At 43.6% G+C, this 14,470-nt stretch overlaps 1 protein-coding gene across 9 annotated transcripts in view; it reads right to left on the reverse strand.

Annotated features, from left to right (window-relative positions):
• The window catches only part of LOC140399196 (disabled homolog 2-interacting protein-like), a 1,161,885-nt gene that overhangs the window by 109,903 nt on the left and 1,037,512 nt on the right, over positions 1-14,470 (reverse strand). For all 9 annotated transcript variants that reach the window (XM_072488541.1, XM_072488542.1, XM_072488540.1 and 6 more), the window contains one exon: positions 11,612-11,710. In XM_072488541.1, the coding sequence (XP_072344642.1) occupies positions 11,612-11,710 (99 nt within the window). The remainder of the gene's footprint in view (positions 1-11,611; positions 11,711-14,470) is intronic.

Consider the following 14,470-nt stretch of genomic DNA (forward strand, 5'->3'; position numbering starts at 1 on the left):
GAAGACAGGTACAGTTGCTGGATTCGTTTTCTAAAGAGCATTAGTGAACCAGTGATCATTTTTCCTAGTAACCCATAAATTACCAGGGTTTTCTCAATTTGATTTCATAACATGTTACAGTAGGGTGTGAACTCATCATATCAGTCTTAACCATGATACTATCATCTCACAGGGGCTTCCTCAGATTCCCAAAGGTTAGTGGGGGTAGGCACGATGTGGAGTTGAGGCCACAATCAGATCAGTCATGATCTGATTGAATAGCTGAGATTGCTCGAGGGGGCCAAGTGGCTTACTCCTGTTCCTAATTTGTATGTATATATGTAAAACATATGTATGCACTGTACTCTTGAGAGCATACCAAATAAAATGTTGAATCAGCATTTTTGATCATTTTAGTTACTAACTGTCTTACTAAATTTATTTTATTTAAGCCTCCAGACCAAAAATAAATGGAGGAATGGAGACAGAAAATCAGATAACTTTTAAAAACCTGGAACTTGGACTTTGGTTAAGACCTAGTAAGACCAATGTTTGTGATACCAATAGACAAATCACAGAATTATTACAGCATAGGAGGAGGCTATTCAGCCCATCATATTGGCACGGTTCTCTGAATAAGCAATTCATCTAGTGCCACTGCCCTGCCTTCCCCCTGTAACTGCACATTCTTCTTTGTAAGATCATAATCCAATTCCCTGTTGAATGCCTCAATTGAACCCAACCTCCACGACACTCTCATGCAGCACACTCCTGATCTTAACCACTCGCTGCATGAAAACGTTTCTCCTCACGTATCCATTGCTTCTTTTGCCAATTACCTTAAATCTGCGTTCGCTTGTTCTCGATCCTTCCAGCAATGGGACAGTTTGGGACAGTTTTTTCCTATCTACCCTGTCCAGACCCCTCATGGTTTTGAATACCTCTATCAAATCTCTCCCCAACCTTCCCTTCCCAATGAATACAGACCCAAATTCTCCAATCTATCTACATGACTGATGTGCAACCTTCCTTATAAATTATTTCTATACTCTCTCGAATGCCTTCACATCTTTCCGATAGTGTTGTGCCAGTTACAACTGGATGCAATACTCCAGTTGAGGCTAAATCAGTGTTTTATACAAGTTTATTATAACCTCCTCGATTTTGTCACCAACTACTTTATTGATAAAGCCTAGGATGCTTTATAAAACATGCTCTCAACTTGTCCTGCCACCTTAAATGACTATTGAACGTATACACTTAGGTTTCTCTGCTCCTGTACCCTTTTAGAATTGTTCCCTTTATTTATATTGTCTCTCCATATTCTTCCTACCAAAATTAATCCCTTCACTGCCATGTCCATAAGGCTCAAGATCATAAGCTTTCATTTATGCTCATTTAAAAAGTAGATTTTGCTGAAGCAAAAGATGGCTGCTACAAGTCACATGTTGGATACAGTTTCTGGGGATTTCCAACAGTAGTTGAAGGACAAAAGTTCAACCTTCATCATCGTGAGGACACATTACAATAAATGAAAACAGGAAGTAAAAGCCAATCTGTCACCCTAGCCTAGTCTTATAACAAAGGGCAAGCCATCAAAACTCGTTATACCTGCAGAGATGATAACAGATACCATCTATCTCCTAAGGTAAACAATGGATTTTGATCAGAGGAATAGAAACTTCTTGTTCGCCCACAACAGACTTATTAAATGAAACATCACATGACCTAACCTTCTGGCCATTGCAAAGTTCTAATATTACATTCCTAGACTTGCAACTCAGTCTACTGTTTAACCTCCAGCCTGGAAACACCACAGCAGGATTCCAGGCTGACCAACAGTCTGCATCATGTCAAACCTTCCTTAAGGTCTGTTACTCTGGAGGATTCTTGCCATCGCCTGCCAGCAGACCATATGGCACCTCCTTTTTCTCACCATCAACTTCAAAAGAATTCTGCAACTCCTGATTCAGTTCGTTAAACCTGTCTGAACTGTGTGGACGTTCAAGACTCTGGCAATCATGTGAACTGACATCCATATCTATGGTTCTTTTTCTTTTAAGTTGTAAAAACACCTAGTTCCTATCAGCTGATTGTGTGTGTATCTGAAGTTGCGACCAACTCCCAGGTTTGAATGTGTCACTAAACTATATTTCTGAATTAATCCTAGAGAGTCTTCTGTAAGTCACTTTAAAAATTGACCTCACAAACTGAGGGTTTGAGGAAATGTGCCTCAGCCCATTTCAAAAATTAAACACTTTGCTTATGGACAGATGTTCAGTTTGTTTCTCTCCCCCCCCTCCATAATATCAGAAATATTTAACAATGGTACGATATTTTGCTATTCACTATTTTAAAAAAGTAATGCATTTAATGGTTAATGCTTGTATTAAAGAAGGACCAGAGAAATATACCGAAATGTTGGGCATTCATCCGCTAACATAGAATGAAATAGCTAAAATAGCTCCTAGATTAATATCTCCAGGCACTACTTACTTCTATTTAGGTTTGTTATTCTTGTACCCTCAAAATAAAAGGCATTATTTTGATTTTCAGTGACATTCTTTGGGTTTCAGGACAGCAGTGCGGTATCAGCCCCCTAGCACAACTGAGAATCAGATGCTGACCACAGGCAGGCCTAATTAATTGGAGGACAGCTCGTAAATAAAATGGACAAGATAAGATAGTTATTTTATTCTCCAAGTAGAGCAAGTGGTAGCAAAGGAATCAGCTACTTTTATAATACAGGTGCGCCTAAAATACCTACTGAAAATGAAATTAAGTGACATTAAAATGCAAACTCTACTTGGTGAGAAATCTCTTCTGCACTATTTAGATTTAAAAATATTTGTACATGGGGTTGGGTGTTGCTAGGCCAGTATTTATTGTCCTATTTGTTTTTGAGAAGGTGGTGGTGAGCAGCCTTCTTGAACTGCTATACACCCACAGTGCTGTTAGGAAAGGAGTTCCAGTATTTTGTTTTATAAATTTAGCGTAGCCAATTCATTTTTTCCAATTAAGGGGCAATTTAGCGTGGCCAATCCACCTAGCCTGCACATCTTTGGGTTGTGGGGGCAAAACCCACGCTGGAGTTCCAGTATTTTGACCCAGTGGCAGAGAAGGAACGGTGTTGTAGTTCCAAGTCAGGATGGTGGTGGTTTGGAGGGGAACTTCAGATGTTGGTTTTCCCATACATTTTCTCCCCTTGTCCTTTGAGCCTTTGAGTTGATAGGCCGTGAGTTTAGAATCACAGAACTGCTATCTACAACTAAGGGGATGTGATGGTACAGTGGTAACATCACTGGACTAGTAATCCAGAGGCCTAGGCTAATGCTCTCAGGACCTACATTCAAATCTCACCAAGACAGCTGCTGGAATTTAAACTAAATTAATACATTTGGAAGGGCGGTATGGTGGAGCAGTGGTTAACACTGCTGCCTCACGGCACCGAGGACCCGGTTTTGATCCCGGCCCCGGGTCGCTGTCCATGTGGAGTTTGCACATTTCCCTCCCGTGTTCGAGTGGGTCTCATCCCCACAACCCAAAAGATGTGCAGGGTAGGTGGCTTGGCCCCGTTAAATTCCCCCTTAATTGGAAAAATAAAAAATAACCATTTGGACTATAAAGCTAGTCTCAGTAATGGTGACCACAATATTATCAGCTATCGTCATAAAAACCCATCTGGTTCACCAATGCCCTTACTTGGCACGTGACTCCAGATCCACAACAATGTGGTTGACTCTTAACTGCCCCCTGGAATAACCTAGTAAGCCACTCAGTTCAAGTGCAAATAGGGATGGGTAACAATAATTTGACAAAATGCACCGACCTCCAATAGGGTTCACAGAATTCTTGATTACACTCAGAAAATTACTCCCTATATTTAACCAACAGCTTGAATTGGTACCATGGTGAAATGTGGAAGATTAATTGGACATTTAAGGCATTTATCAATATAATATAAATTGTAAAAAAAAAAAAATCACTCAATACACAGAAAGATCAAACTCCTGATTGCAGTATTTCACTGAGCAGTGGCTAAGTTCAGCTCAGGATTATATCTTAAGTCAATACATTTCTCTCCACTAGAACTCCTGGTCCTGATTACTATCTGATTGACACTGGGTCACCACAATCGCATTAACTGTCAAACCTCATGCATGATGAATTGGATGAAGTCCCAAAGGACAATCGCTGCGCACATAAAATCTTACTGTCTGAAATTCTAAATTATTCAGAACTTTTGTGGGTTAAAGTGCAGCCTCATTATTATTTTGCAATTTTTCATATTAAGCAAAGATTCGATCATCAGGACAAAAGTTGGATCTCTGTAACAGTGCTCGAAGCAGGAGGTGCAGGGTTAAACAGATATACAGAACAGATTTTCAATGGTACCCAAGGTAATTCCTGACTTGCAGAGTGGCAGAGGCTGATCAGGGTATGCCTGCCAGTGTCTGATGAAGAAATGCCACCAGTTAGGACTGTAAACACTGGGCTGATAATGCCAAGGTGGGTGCATTAGCTTATTGAGGCTGCAGCTGAGGTCTTCAATCTGCTAATGTGTCTGTGTGAAAGGCTTATTAGGGATGTCAAATATATTTAAATTAGGACCATCTCAAAATATTTTAAAACAATTTTAAAGGGGATGTTAAACCATGAAAACTTATTTGCTAGGATACCACCGTTGGAATTTTTTGCAGTCTGTTATTATAAGCTTCAGTGACAACTCTGTATAAGTTTACGGCCTTTTCATCAATCGCTCTACATTGACTTGCAAGGAAGCAAGAGACTCACTTTTGGATTAAAGCCCTTGAGGGTGGACATACTGGTCCAATTACTTTGTGCACTTTAACATGCTGAGCATCTGATTATGCTCATACCTGCTGCAGTCCAGGTTTGCTCTGCATGATTTAGCCTCAGGAACTTATTCAAATTATGAAACTGTTCTTTGGCAGCAGACCTGCGTTCATGGAGAATCTGCTTTCTACAGCTTACATTGAGAAACCAGAGGGATTTGGAACAAATAATAAGGAAACTCCTTCATTTTGAGTTCCACCATGGTTTAACAAAGATAGTGATTATAAATTGCAGCTTGCAACTTTTAAATCATTTTTGGATAAAACTGTTGCCTCAGAACCACAAACCAAGTTTGTTTCAGACAACATAGTAAGGCCATTCTGTTCTGCAGGAAATAATGTGCATTGCTGTCGACATGTTAGAATTGCCCTACTGAGAGAAATGCTATACTGTGTATTTCCTAATGCTGAACAACTAAGACCTTCATAATTTCCACATAGGAAAACAAAGGATGTAACCTGTTCCATATCCACATATTGTTGCTTCAACAGTGCCACTGAACTGGATACGGTGGGCACGATTCTCCGAGCCCCGTGCCGGGCCGGAGAATCGCCGCAACCGGGCCACGCCGCCCCGACGTGCGATTCTCCGAGGTGCGGAGAATCGCCGCCGTTAGCGCCGGCTCGTTTAGCGTGGCACCGGTCGCGGGCCGCTGATTCTCCATTCCCGGATGGGCCGAGCGGCCGCGCGGAAACGGCAGAGTCCCACCGGCGCCGTTCACCCCGGTCGCTGCCGGCGGGAACTCTGCATGAAGGGTTAGGGGGTGACCTGTGAGGGGGGGGGGGGGCGGAGAGGGAGTCTCTGTCCCCGGGGGGGGGCCTCCAATGGGGTCTGGCCCGCGATCGAGGACCACCAATTGGCGGGCCGGCCTCTCCCCCCCCCCCCCCCCCCCCCGCCCCGGGCCTATTCTGTTGCGCGGCCGGCCCCTGAACCCCACGCCATGTTGCGTGGGGCCGGCGCGTTGAAGAAGTCCCTGCGCATGCGCGGGTTTGCGCGGCGCCCATTTGGCGGCAGGAAGGGAGGCTGGAGCGGCGTGAACCATTGCAGCGCCATGTTGGCCCCCTGTGGGGGCCAGAATCGGTTGTCCCTGCGCCCATTTTGCGCCGTCGTGAAACAGGACGGCATTCACGATGGCGCCAACACTTGGTCTCCATTTGGGAGAATCGCACCCACTATTATTGTGATTAAAATGTGACCTGAAACTTCAAACATAACATGTAAAATGTGTTCTGTTAGTAACTGTACTTCCGGGATGTCCAAAAAAAACATTGCATTAAATCATTGGAATTTATTTTATAAAATTAATACAATTTTGAAATACAAAATCAAGTAATAATGAAATGTAAATTACTTAATCTTCCACTAATGACCTGTTGAGAGATTGGTGATTTGCAGAACTGATTATGGGTGCGGTAAGCTCCATGTTGCGCCCGGCGCAGATCTGGACATGCTGGGTAAATAGCGCAAAATGCCAGAATCGAGATTAGTGTCGGGCGCGAACCAATTCCCAATTTACCCAGCCTGCTCCCAATGGAGTTCTGGATCTCGCCAAAAATTGGCGAGCATATTATTAACCCTCATTTGCATTCATTTCAATCTAATTAACGACATTGAAGTCGAATGCAGTGAGCTCCTGGAATTAATCAGCTCTCCAGCGAGACATCAAGCGGGTGTCGTTTAGTACTCCTTCTTAAAAACATGAAGCAGGCGCAATGGCAACTGAGGAGGAGGTGAGTAATCATTTCCATTTTCCGGCATGTAGTTCAAGGGCACTGGAGCTTCTGGCCCAGGGCTGGAGGGTGAGGTGGGGGACCCCCTCAGAGTTTGGACTTGGTCGGGGGGGCTGAAGTGTTCTAGATTGGGGGTCATCCCTGGGCCGGGGGTTGAGGGGCTTTGCATCTGTGATGCTTTCAAGCCATCCTTAAATGTTGTGGAGACCCATAACAGGGTCAACCACAGCAGCAGCCTGTTTGTCCTACTAAAATTTTCCAGGAAAGTGCCCTGCTCTGGCTTCTATGCTGAAAGTTACTTTAACTCCCTTTGACTATGAGCAGCCTCTAGCTTCACAGCTGAAGGCTACTGCAAATGAGGAATTGGCCTCGAATTGTGAGAGCACTGCAGGTTGTGTTTGCTGTTTGTTCCTGCTGGAGGCTTCCTTTTTTGTAGCTGGAAAGAAGAACAATTTTTTCTAAGGTACCTGGGTCCTGGTACACCGGGCTCAGGGGACGAATGGGCCCAGAAGGCAAGAAGGTGCTGTGGGACCTGGTGTGCAACATTGATCCAAATGGACCACCTGATGACGCCTTTGAAGAAATGCTTTCACAGATTGCTGATGCTTTTTCAGTTGGTGTGATGAGTGCTGCATGTAACTGGCATGTCACCGTGGGTTAAAGACGCTGGAAATCAAGGATGTTCAACTGCACCTTGAGCACCGGTAGACTGTGTGGATGCCAGGATTTGGTTCCGGTGAGATTGGGCTGTGTGGGAAGGCTACACAGCTACCGTTCCTGGACGTGGAACAAGTAACACATTGATGGACAGATCATTTCTACAACAAATTTCTGGACATGTTGATCCATTCTCAGGCTTATCCTACATTTCTCTTGCGGAACCTGCGAGGGGTGCCACCATGTGGTTTTTTTTGTGACAATGAGCTGATACAGCTTTGTATGTTACCCATATGGAACAGTGATGTTTCTTTGTTGTTTAATGGTTAGTGTGCTACGTGCTACAACAGCTCCCATTGTCTGCACCATGGAGATGACATCCTCAGCGATGGTCCTCAGTGACTGGGCGATGCTCTAGAGTGCTTTGGCAATGTCCATTTGCATCTGGGGCATGTCCCTCAGTGACTGGGACATGATGTTGAGGCCTCAGCCATGGTCGTCACAGACTGAACCATGCCTGGGGCGCCACCACTCAAGGTGTGGACGTCGTGCTCCAGGCTTTCCATTGTGGTCGCCACCCTAGCAGTGTTGATGTGGTCAGTGACAGGGAAGGATCATTTTGTCTGACATGAACTACCATCGTTAGACAGGTTATCTGGGTGAAGGGACAATGGATCCTAACCTCTCTGATGCAGGCCAACCTCGCTGTCAGGGACTACTCTCCACTCCCCCATCTGGCCCTTTCCCATCTATTATGGGCTATCTTCTCCTGCGGGACAAAGAAAGGGCATTGTGAACTGCACACTTGGGGGAGTCGGGGTCTATAGCAGGTGGCATGTGTGAGCACCATACTTGGACATGAATGGGTTGTGCTGGTGGGTGACGAGGAGTTCTGAGGAACGAGCACAAGGATCGGTGTGGGGAGGCTGCGAGGTGTCAGCCAGTGATTTGTGAGGGGGGGGGGGGGGGGGTCTGTGAATATGAGGGGTGGCAGGCAACACTGATGCCAGGAGTGAGGTGGTACTTATCCTTGCAGCTCAGTGAAGGTCGTTGGTCTTCTTCCGACGTTGGATGCCGGTCCGCCTCGTCATTCTGCCTGAACTGCACTGCCTCCCAGGCGGCATTACTGATCCTGCTGATGGTCCTCCAACACCCCTCGGGGGATCAGGATGCCTCTCCTGCCTCGATGGCGTCGCGAAACCTGGCCAGGTCGGCCATCCCAGAGCGAGGAGCAGGTCTGCGCCCTGCCATGCTTGTGTGTTGACTGGCAGTAAGTGGTGAGGGAGCGTTTAAAAGCAGCTCCCTCTTGCTAGCGGCGAGACGCTGAGGCCCGAGTCCGGTGAATGAGGTGGTGAGACAGCCAGTAATGGCGAGAAGCTCGTGGCAGCTCATTTTCGGCATTAGCTGCCGTTAAATATGGACCACGATCTCACCAACGCAGCGATCAAGGAACACCCCGCCAATTGCGCCAAAATTACATTTTGAAATGTTTCCGTTAAATTGCGTCCTATGTGTGTGTCTGAAATGAATCAATGTAACAGCGTAGTCAATCCTCTGCTTTTGCCCTGATGTGGCGCTGTTTTGAATGTTCTTCAAAGCAAGTACACCAACATAACTCAGCAAAATTAAACCCATAAACACCATCCTCTGCTTTTGTTTCACATTTCCAGTGTTTGCAGATTTATATTACTATAACGCAGAAGCCAGATCCTAATTTGACTCTGGAACATATTGACACCATCAGGTGTGAGACCAGAGGCTGCATTTTCTCTCCCGGAATAGGAAACAGCTGTCAGGACTGTTTAAGTGCTAAACCTGCCCCCATGGGGAAAACAGTCATTTGTTGTGATTTTCATTGGGGGTGGCCCTGTGCTTGGCTTGGTGAGAGGTTTGCTGTAGTTTCTCTCAAAGCTCAGGGGCCAACTACAGGTTTTCCACCTTTAGTGGAGCAGCAGGCTACTGTAGAAGGGCAAGTGACCGAGAGGTTTCTCGGTGCCCCGGCTCCAGCTTTTTAAAATCTAAATTAAGAGATGGCCACCACAGGGGGTTAAGGGGGCGAATTACTCTACGGGGCACACACAGGCAGGAAGGAGATCTAGGCCTGCCTGACGTGCTGGCCTCCCTCGTCTACTGCTGGGAAGCAACCCCACCAATTGCAGAACCTCGAGGACAACTGGTAAAATCCCAGTTGGCCTTATTGAATTGGAGTCAATTGGCTCGCGGGTGGGTAGCCCTGCCATCCTCTGACTTAGTTTCCTTGGAAATGGCCCGGATGCAGATGGAGCCGGGGAACCAACATGCCATGACTAACTTGCCTGACTCCCTACCCAGTGGTGGTCAAAATTCCAGCTTCACGTGTCTCACACCACCTGGGTCTTTGCACCAGATTACTAGTACAAGAACTACATTCTAACTACTGAACTGGAGATGAAATTTCAGGGAAGTGTGAGATGACACATTTTGGCAGAATGGACAGGAAGAGGTACCATAGATTTAATGGTTCTAAAGTGTATGCAAGAAGGCCTGAGAGTTCATGTGCATATATTTGAAGCTGCAAGGACATATTGTTGGCTTGGTTGGCAAAGCATATGGGATCCTGGGCTTCAGAAATAGAGGTATGAGTACAAAAGCAGCAAAGGTATGCTGAACATTTATGAAACTTTGATTAGGCCATAATGAATATACCCAGGTCTGGTAAACACACTTTAGAAAGGATGTGAGGCGCAGTGGGTTAGCCCTGCTGCCTCACGGCGCCGAGGTCCCAGGTTCGATCCTGGCTCTGGATCACTGTCTGTGTGGAGTTTGCACATTCTCCCCGTGTTTGCATGGGTTTCGCCTCCACACCCCAAATGTGTGCAGGCTAGGTGGATTGGCCAGACTAAATTGCCCCTTAATTGGAACAATAAATGAATTGGGTTCTTTATAAAGAAATATGTGAGGATCCATGAGAAGGTACAGAGGAGATCTTCAAAAATGATCTCACAGATGAGAGAATTCAGGTACAAAGTTAAGTTGTAGAAGCTGCGATTGTTTTACTTGAATAAAGGGAATTAGGGGGGAGATCTGATTCAGGTGTACAACATAGGTTAGACAAAGAAAAGTTGCTTCCATTAGCTCACGTCGTGCAAGGACTGGGGCCACAGCTTTACAATGTTGGTAAAGAGATACAGACCGGATGTATCATTTATGGATCCTGTAGTAAAGACCTAGCACTCATTGCCTATGGAAGCTAGCCTAGGCTGGCTACAGTCTAAAGTCAATAAAGTGGGTAGAAAAGTAAGATATATCACTGAATAATAAGTACATGGGGCGGGATTCTCCGCTGGTGGGATGCTCCATTTTGCCGGTGCCCGGGGGTTTCCCAACGGAGTGGGGCTGCCCACAATGGGAAACCTCATTGACCGGCCGGCATAACGGAGCATCCCACCGGCGGGGTGAAATAGAAATGTGGCGTGGCAGGACAGAGCATCCCGCCTAGGGCACCTAAAAAAAATTCTTTTAGACATTTTCACCACAAAAATCACAAGGTAAACCGAGTAGATACAATCCTGCACGAAAGTTTGATGAGGTTAAGAAAAGAATTGTGGTTTTTGTCTTCAGCTTTTGGATTTATGGATAAAAAATACCCAACCTGTATAATGGAAATAGTTGACATCCAACAGTGAGACGGTTTAGAAGTGATTATGAACTAGATTAAAAATCTAGTTAAACCTTATTCTAAGGATTTGTACAACAGGTTATTGTCAATTCAATGATTTCTAAATGATTATATTCTGGCGGAACCTTAACAGCGCACCCTCAAGCATAAAATCACTGACAGCAACTTTGGGATTTAAGCCTTTAACTGTACATGGATGAATTCCAAAAGTTGCATCAGTTTCAGAGGAGCAATGTGGTGAACAGACAGTTTTGCTATTGTTAATAATGCAAAATTTGGGCCAATATAAAATATTAATTACCAGACAACCAAAATACACAAGCATCTATACAGCTTCGCTGGTATAAATTGTAATGTGAGGCGCAGGCAGCAGTATAACTTTTCGTCTCCAAGCAGCACTTCACTCTACACCCTTTGGAGACAAAATGGAAGGTCTAACATACCAATTGTGCTTTTCTCCTGGAAGCAACAACTTATCTGGCAGTATTTACATCTGAGTACTTCATTGGATACAGAGGGAATATGGACACAAAGCAGGGGAGAAACAGGACAATAGGGAAAATCACAGCATGGTTGAAGGAGGGTCACTGGTTATTTACAACTGTTCCTATTGCTTGCATGGAAATGCATAAACCAGTTTTAACTATGACTAAGATAAAGTCTGGAACACTGCTCTGCAAAACTTATTAAAAACACACTTATTTAAACCCGACAGCTAGTTTTCTTTTACCTTATTTGGCTGTACTGCACGGCGTAGATTTTCCATCCATTTATCTCTTTCTGCAACTGAACGACATGAAAAGCACTTGCTGCCTGTTGAAGTGGTTACCTGCATGGAGGATAAATTAATTTCACAACATTATTTTAAATTGTAGGAGTTGGTCTTCCACATAACCTGTCAGTAAGCTTCTGTCAGTAAGCTCCTATTATGAATCTTTCAACAGTGTTTTCATCTGATGTGATAAACATTTGCAACCCAGGTCCCCACATCGCTGTGTCATGTAAATCACAAGAATTTCGAGTTCATTCTGTGACTAAGTTAATGTGTTCCACCTAGGAGTAAGAAAGAGTGCTGACTGTAGAAGCCCTTGACGAGGGAAATGAATAGTATGGGTTCCTCCTCCTAAGGAACTCCTGCTTAAAAGGTATGTATATACACATTGGGTATATACACATTGGGTGACGACAAACTCAGGCTTAGCTGAGATACCAGAGATCAGAAAACAGATATTTACTGAAGAATAGTTGCCACTTGGGACAAGTATTGGAAGATGAATGCAATAGATAGGCAATCAACACCTTCAGAAGAAACAACTGAGATTTGAGAGTGCAACCTATTGCTCTATAGATAGCAACTGTCACTTTGGTTATCTGGATACATTTCTGATGCTGAATGTGTCATTTCATAATGACAACAAAAGCATGAATGTAATTTAAAACATAGTAGGGAATTTTTATTTGAAAATATTTCCGTCAATATCCTTCAGCCTGTAATTAAATAAAATGTCATGTGGATTAATGGGCCAGCCTTTATTTTAAACTAAAAATATGAATATGATCTACAGTTCCACCAAAATACTGTTACATATTATGCAAAAATGGTGGTGGGGGGTATAGTCTTCCATACATTGAAAAGTTTAAAAAAAATACTTTTGTAAGGGCCACGAAGAATCCAGCACGAGTTTTAAGGATACAAAGTAATAACGTTTATTTACTAGAATAATGTATACATAACAGTAGCAGTAACTTCCCTTGCTACCTTCTCTTTCCTGCTGGTTCCTGAACTGGCCAGCTTATTTATACTAGGAGTTTCTCCGCCCCCCTCATTGGGGAAGTTCATACTCCCATAGGATTGTGGGATAGTCATTAGTCCCCAGCCAATCGTAAGTAGGCAGGTTATAACAAATACAATACATAATGCAACGTGAATCTGTGTAATATCACAATTGTATTTAATAAAGCCACATAAAGCATGTTGAAAATAATGAACAATAGATTCTTTGCACCCATCTGCCACATTATCATGGCAGGAATGGTGTCAAGGCAATGTCCATTCTTGTAATTTTCAAACTGTGGGAATGTGTGGCTACTACAAACCACCAGTCGAGGAAGCCAATAGCTTCACTTTAGTTAGTCTCTGGTCTGTAGACCTTGGTTTGTTCTTTTATACACGTACACTATTCATGTTGTTGAGGTCAGTAGAAGATCTGTTTGAGGTCATACAAGATCTGGTTGAGTGTAGACTCTGTGAATGCAATTAACACACTTCCATAATAGGAGGATGCAACATGGGCAACCCAGGATGCTTATTAATGCACACACAATGTTACAATGCATTACCATAGTCAATTATGCATGAAAATGGTCTGATGGGCATAATTGGGACTGAACAAAAGTGTGTAAGCAAGAAATTCAGGTCAGCTCCAGGCTATTTTACATGATTTTTTTTGATTAATGAGAGAGCTTCAACAGTGGATTGACTTAGGAGGATTGCATATTAACAAGTATTACTCCACTTCATTTCTTCTATTGAACACATCCACTATTTACTTAATTCCCCAGCTATCATTCAAATGTCTCCAGATTAATAGTGCAGACCTCTGGATTACTAGGCCCAGTAATCTAACCACTATGTTACCATTCCCTATCAGCTCTGTTATGAAGGTAGTGAAAACCTCTTTTGCATCCAACAAGGAATTAATCCCCAGTAATTTTATTATTGTGCGCCTTCAGGGCTGCATTGGCGTGTCTGCAATATTCTAAAAGTCAAATCAATTCAAACTTTTAAATCTCTACTGCATAGAACCATATTATTTTTAAACAGTCAATCACAGGAATGATAAGTTATTTAGCCCATCCCCATCTAGCTCTTTTGATAGAATAATCTACTAGAATCCCATTTAGCTGCTCCTTTCCCAATAATACCTACCCGGTGTAGTATATTGATGCTGTCTTTAGTGCCATTTATTATCTTCTAGTTCCCCGAAGACAAAAGTCCCCTTTAATCATCTTTCTACAAGTGTAACACAATTCCAGGCTGTTTGATTAAATGGCAGCACCATGAAGTCTTTTGAGATGTGTGGGTGAGGTATCAGACAGTTGCTGGTGCCTGTAGGACCACATCCCAGAAAAAGTAGCTTCCTTCAGCAAAGAAGACTATCTTGATGCAAAAAAACCCCGCCAACTTCTGCAACTTGTTAAAAGCTCACACATCCACACTTCTCCCACCACGACAATATAGTAATATCGCAAAACATTTTAACTAATTTTCCAGTATTATGGGTGCCATGGGAGTGTCCCTTTAAGAAAGGTTTTTATCTTATCACATAGCTTCAGTGATGTCATTGTGTGGGCAGAGCTGGGCTGTGAGATGTGTTTTGGTTTCGCTTTCAGTTTTGACTGCTGTGGACTCAAAGAGAAAAGTATATTCTCTGTCTTTCTCGGTTTTTATTTTAAAAAAGCTGTTCCAGTAAAAATCACCTTGGTGGTGGCTTTGAAGATATAATTGCTTTCCGGAAGGAGTTCGCTGGTTGAAAATTGGCTGAGAATTTCAGTAACAAGACCAGTTTTAGTCAAGTGAGAATGCAGA

The sequence above is a fragment of the Scyliorhinus torazame genome, chromosome 22 (genome assembly GCF_047496885.1).
Source record: "Scyliorhinus torazame isolate Kashiwa2021f chromosome 22, sScyTor2.1, whole genome shotgun sequence".
NCBI classification, from domain to species: domain Eukaryota; kingdom Metazoa; phylum Chordata; class Chondrichthyes; order Carcharhiniformes; family Scyliorhinidae; genus Scyliorhinus; species Scyliorhinus torazame.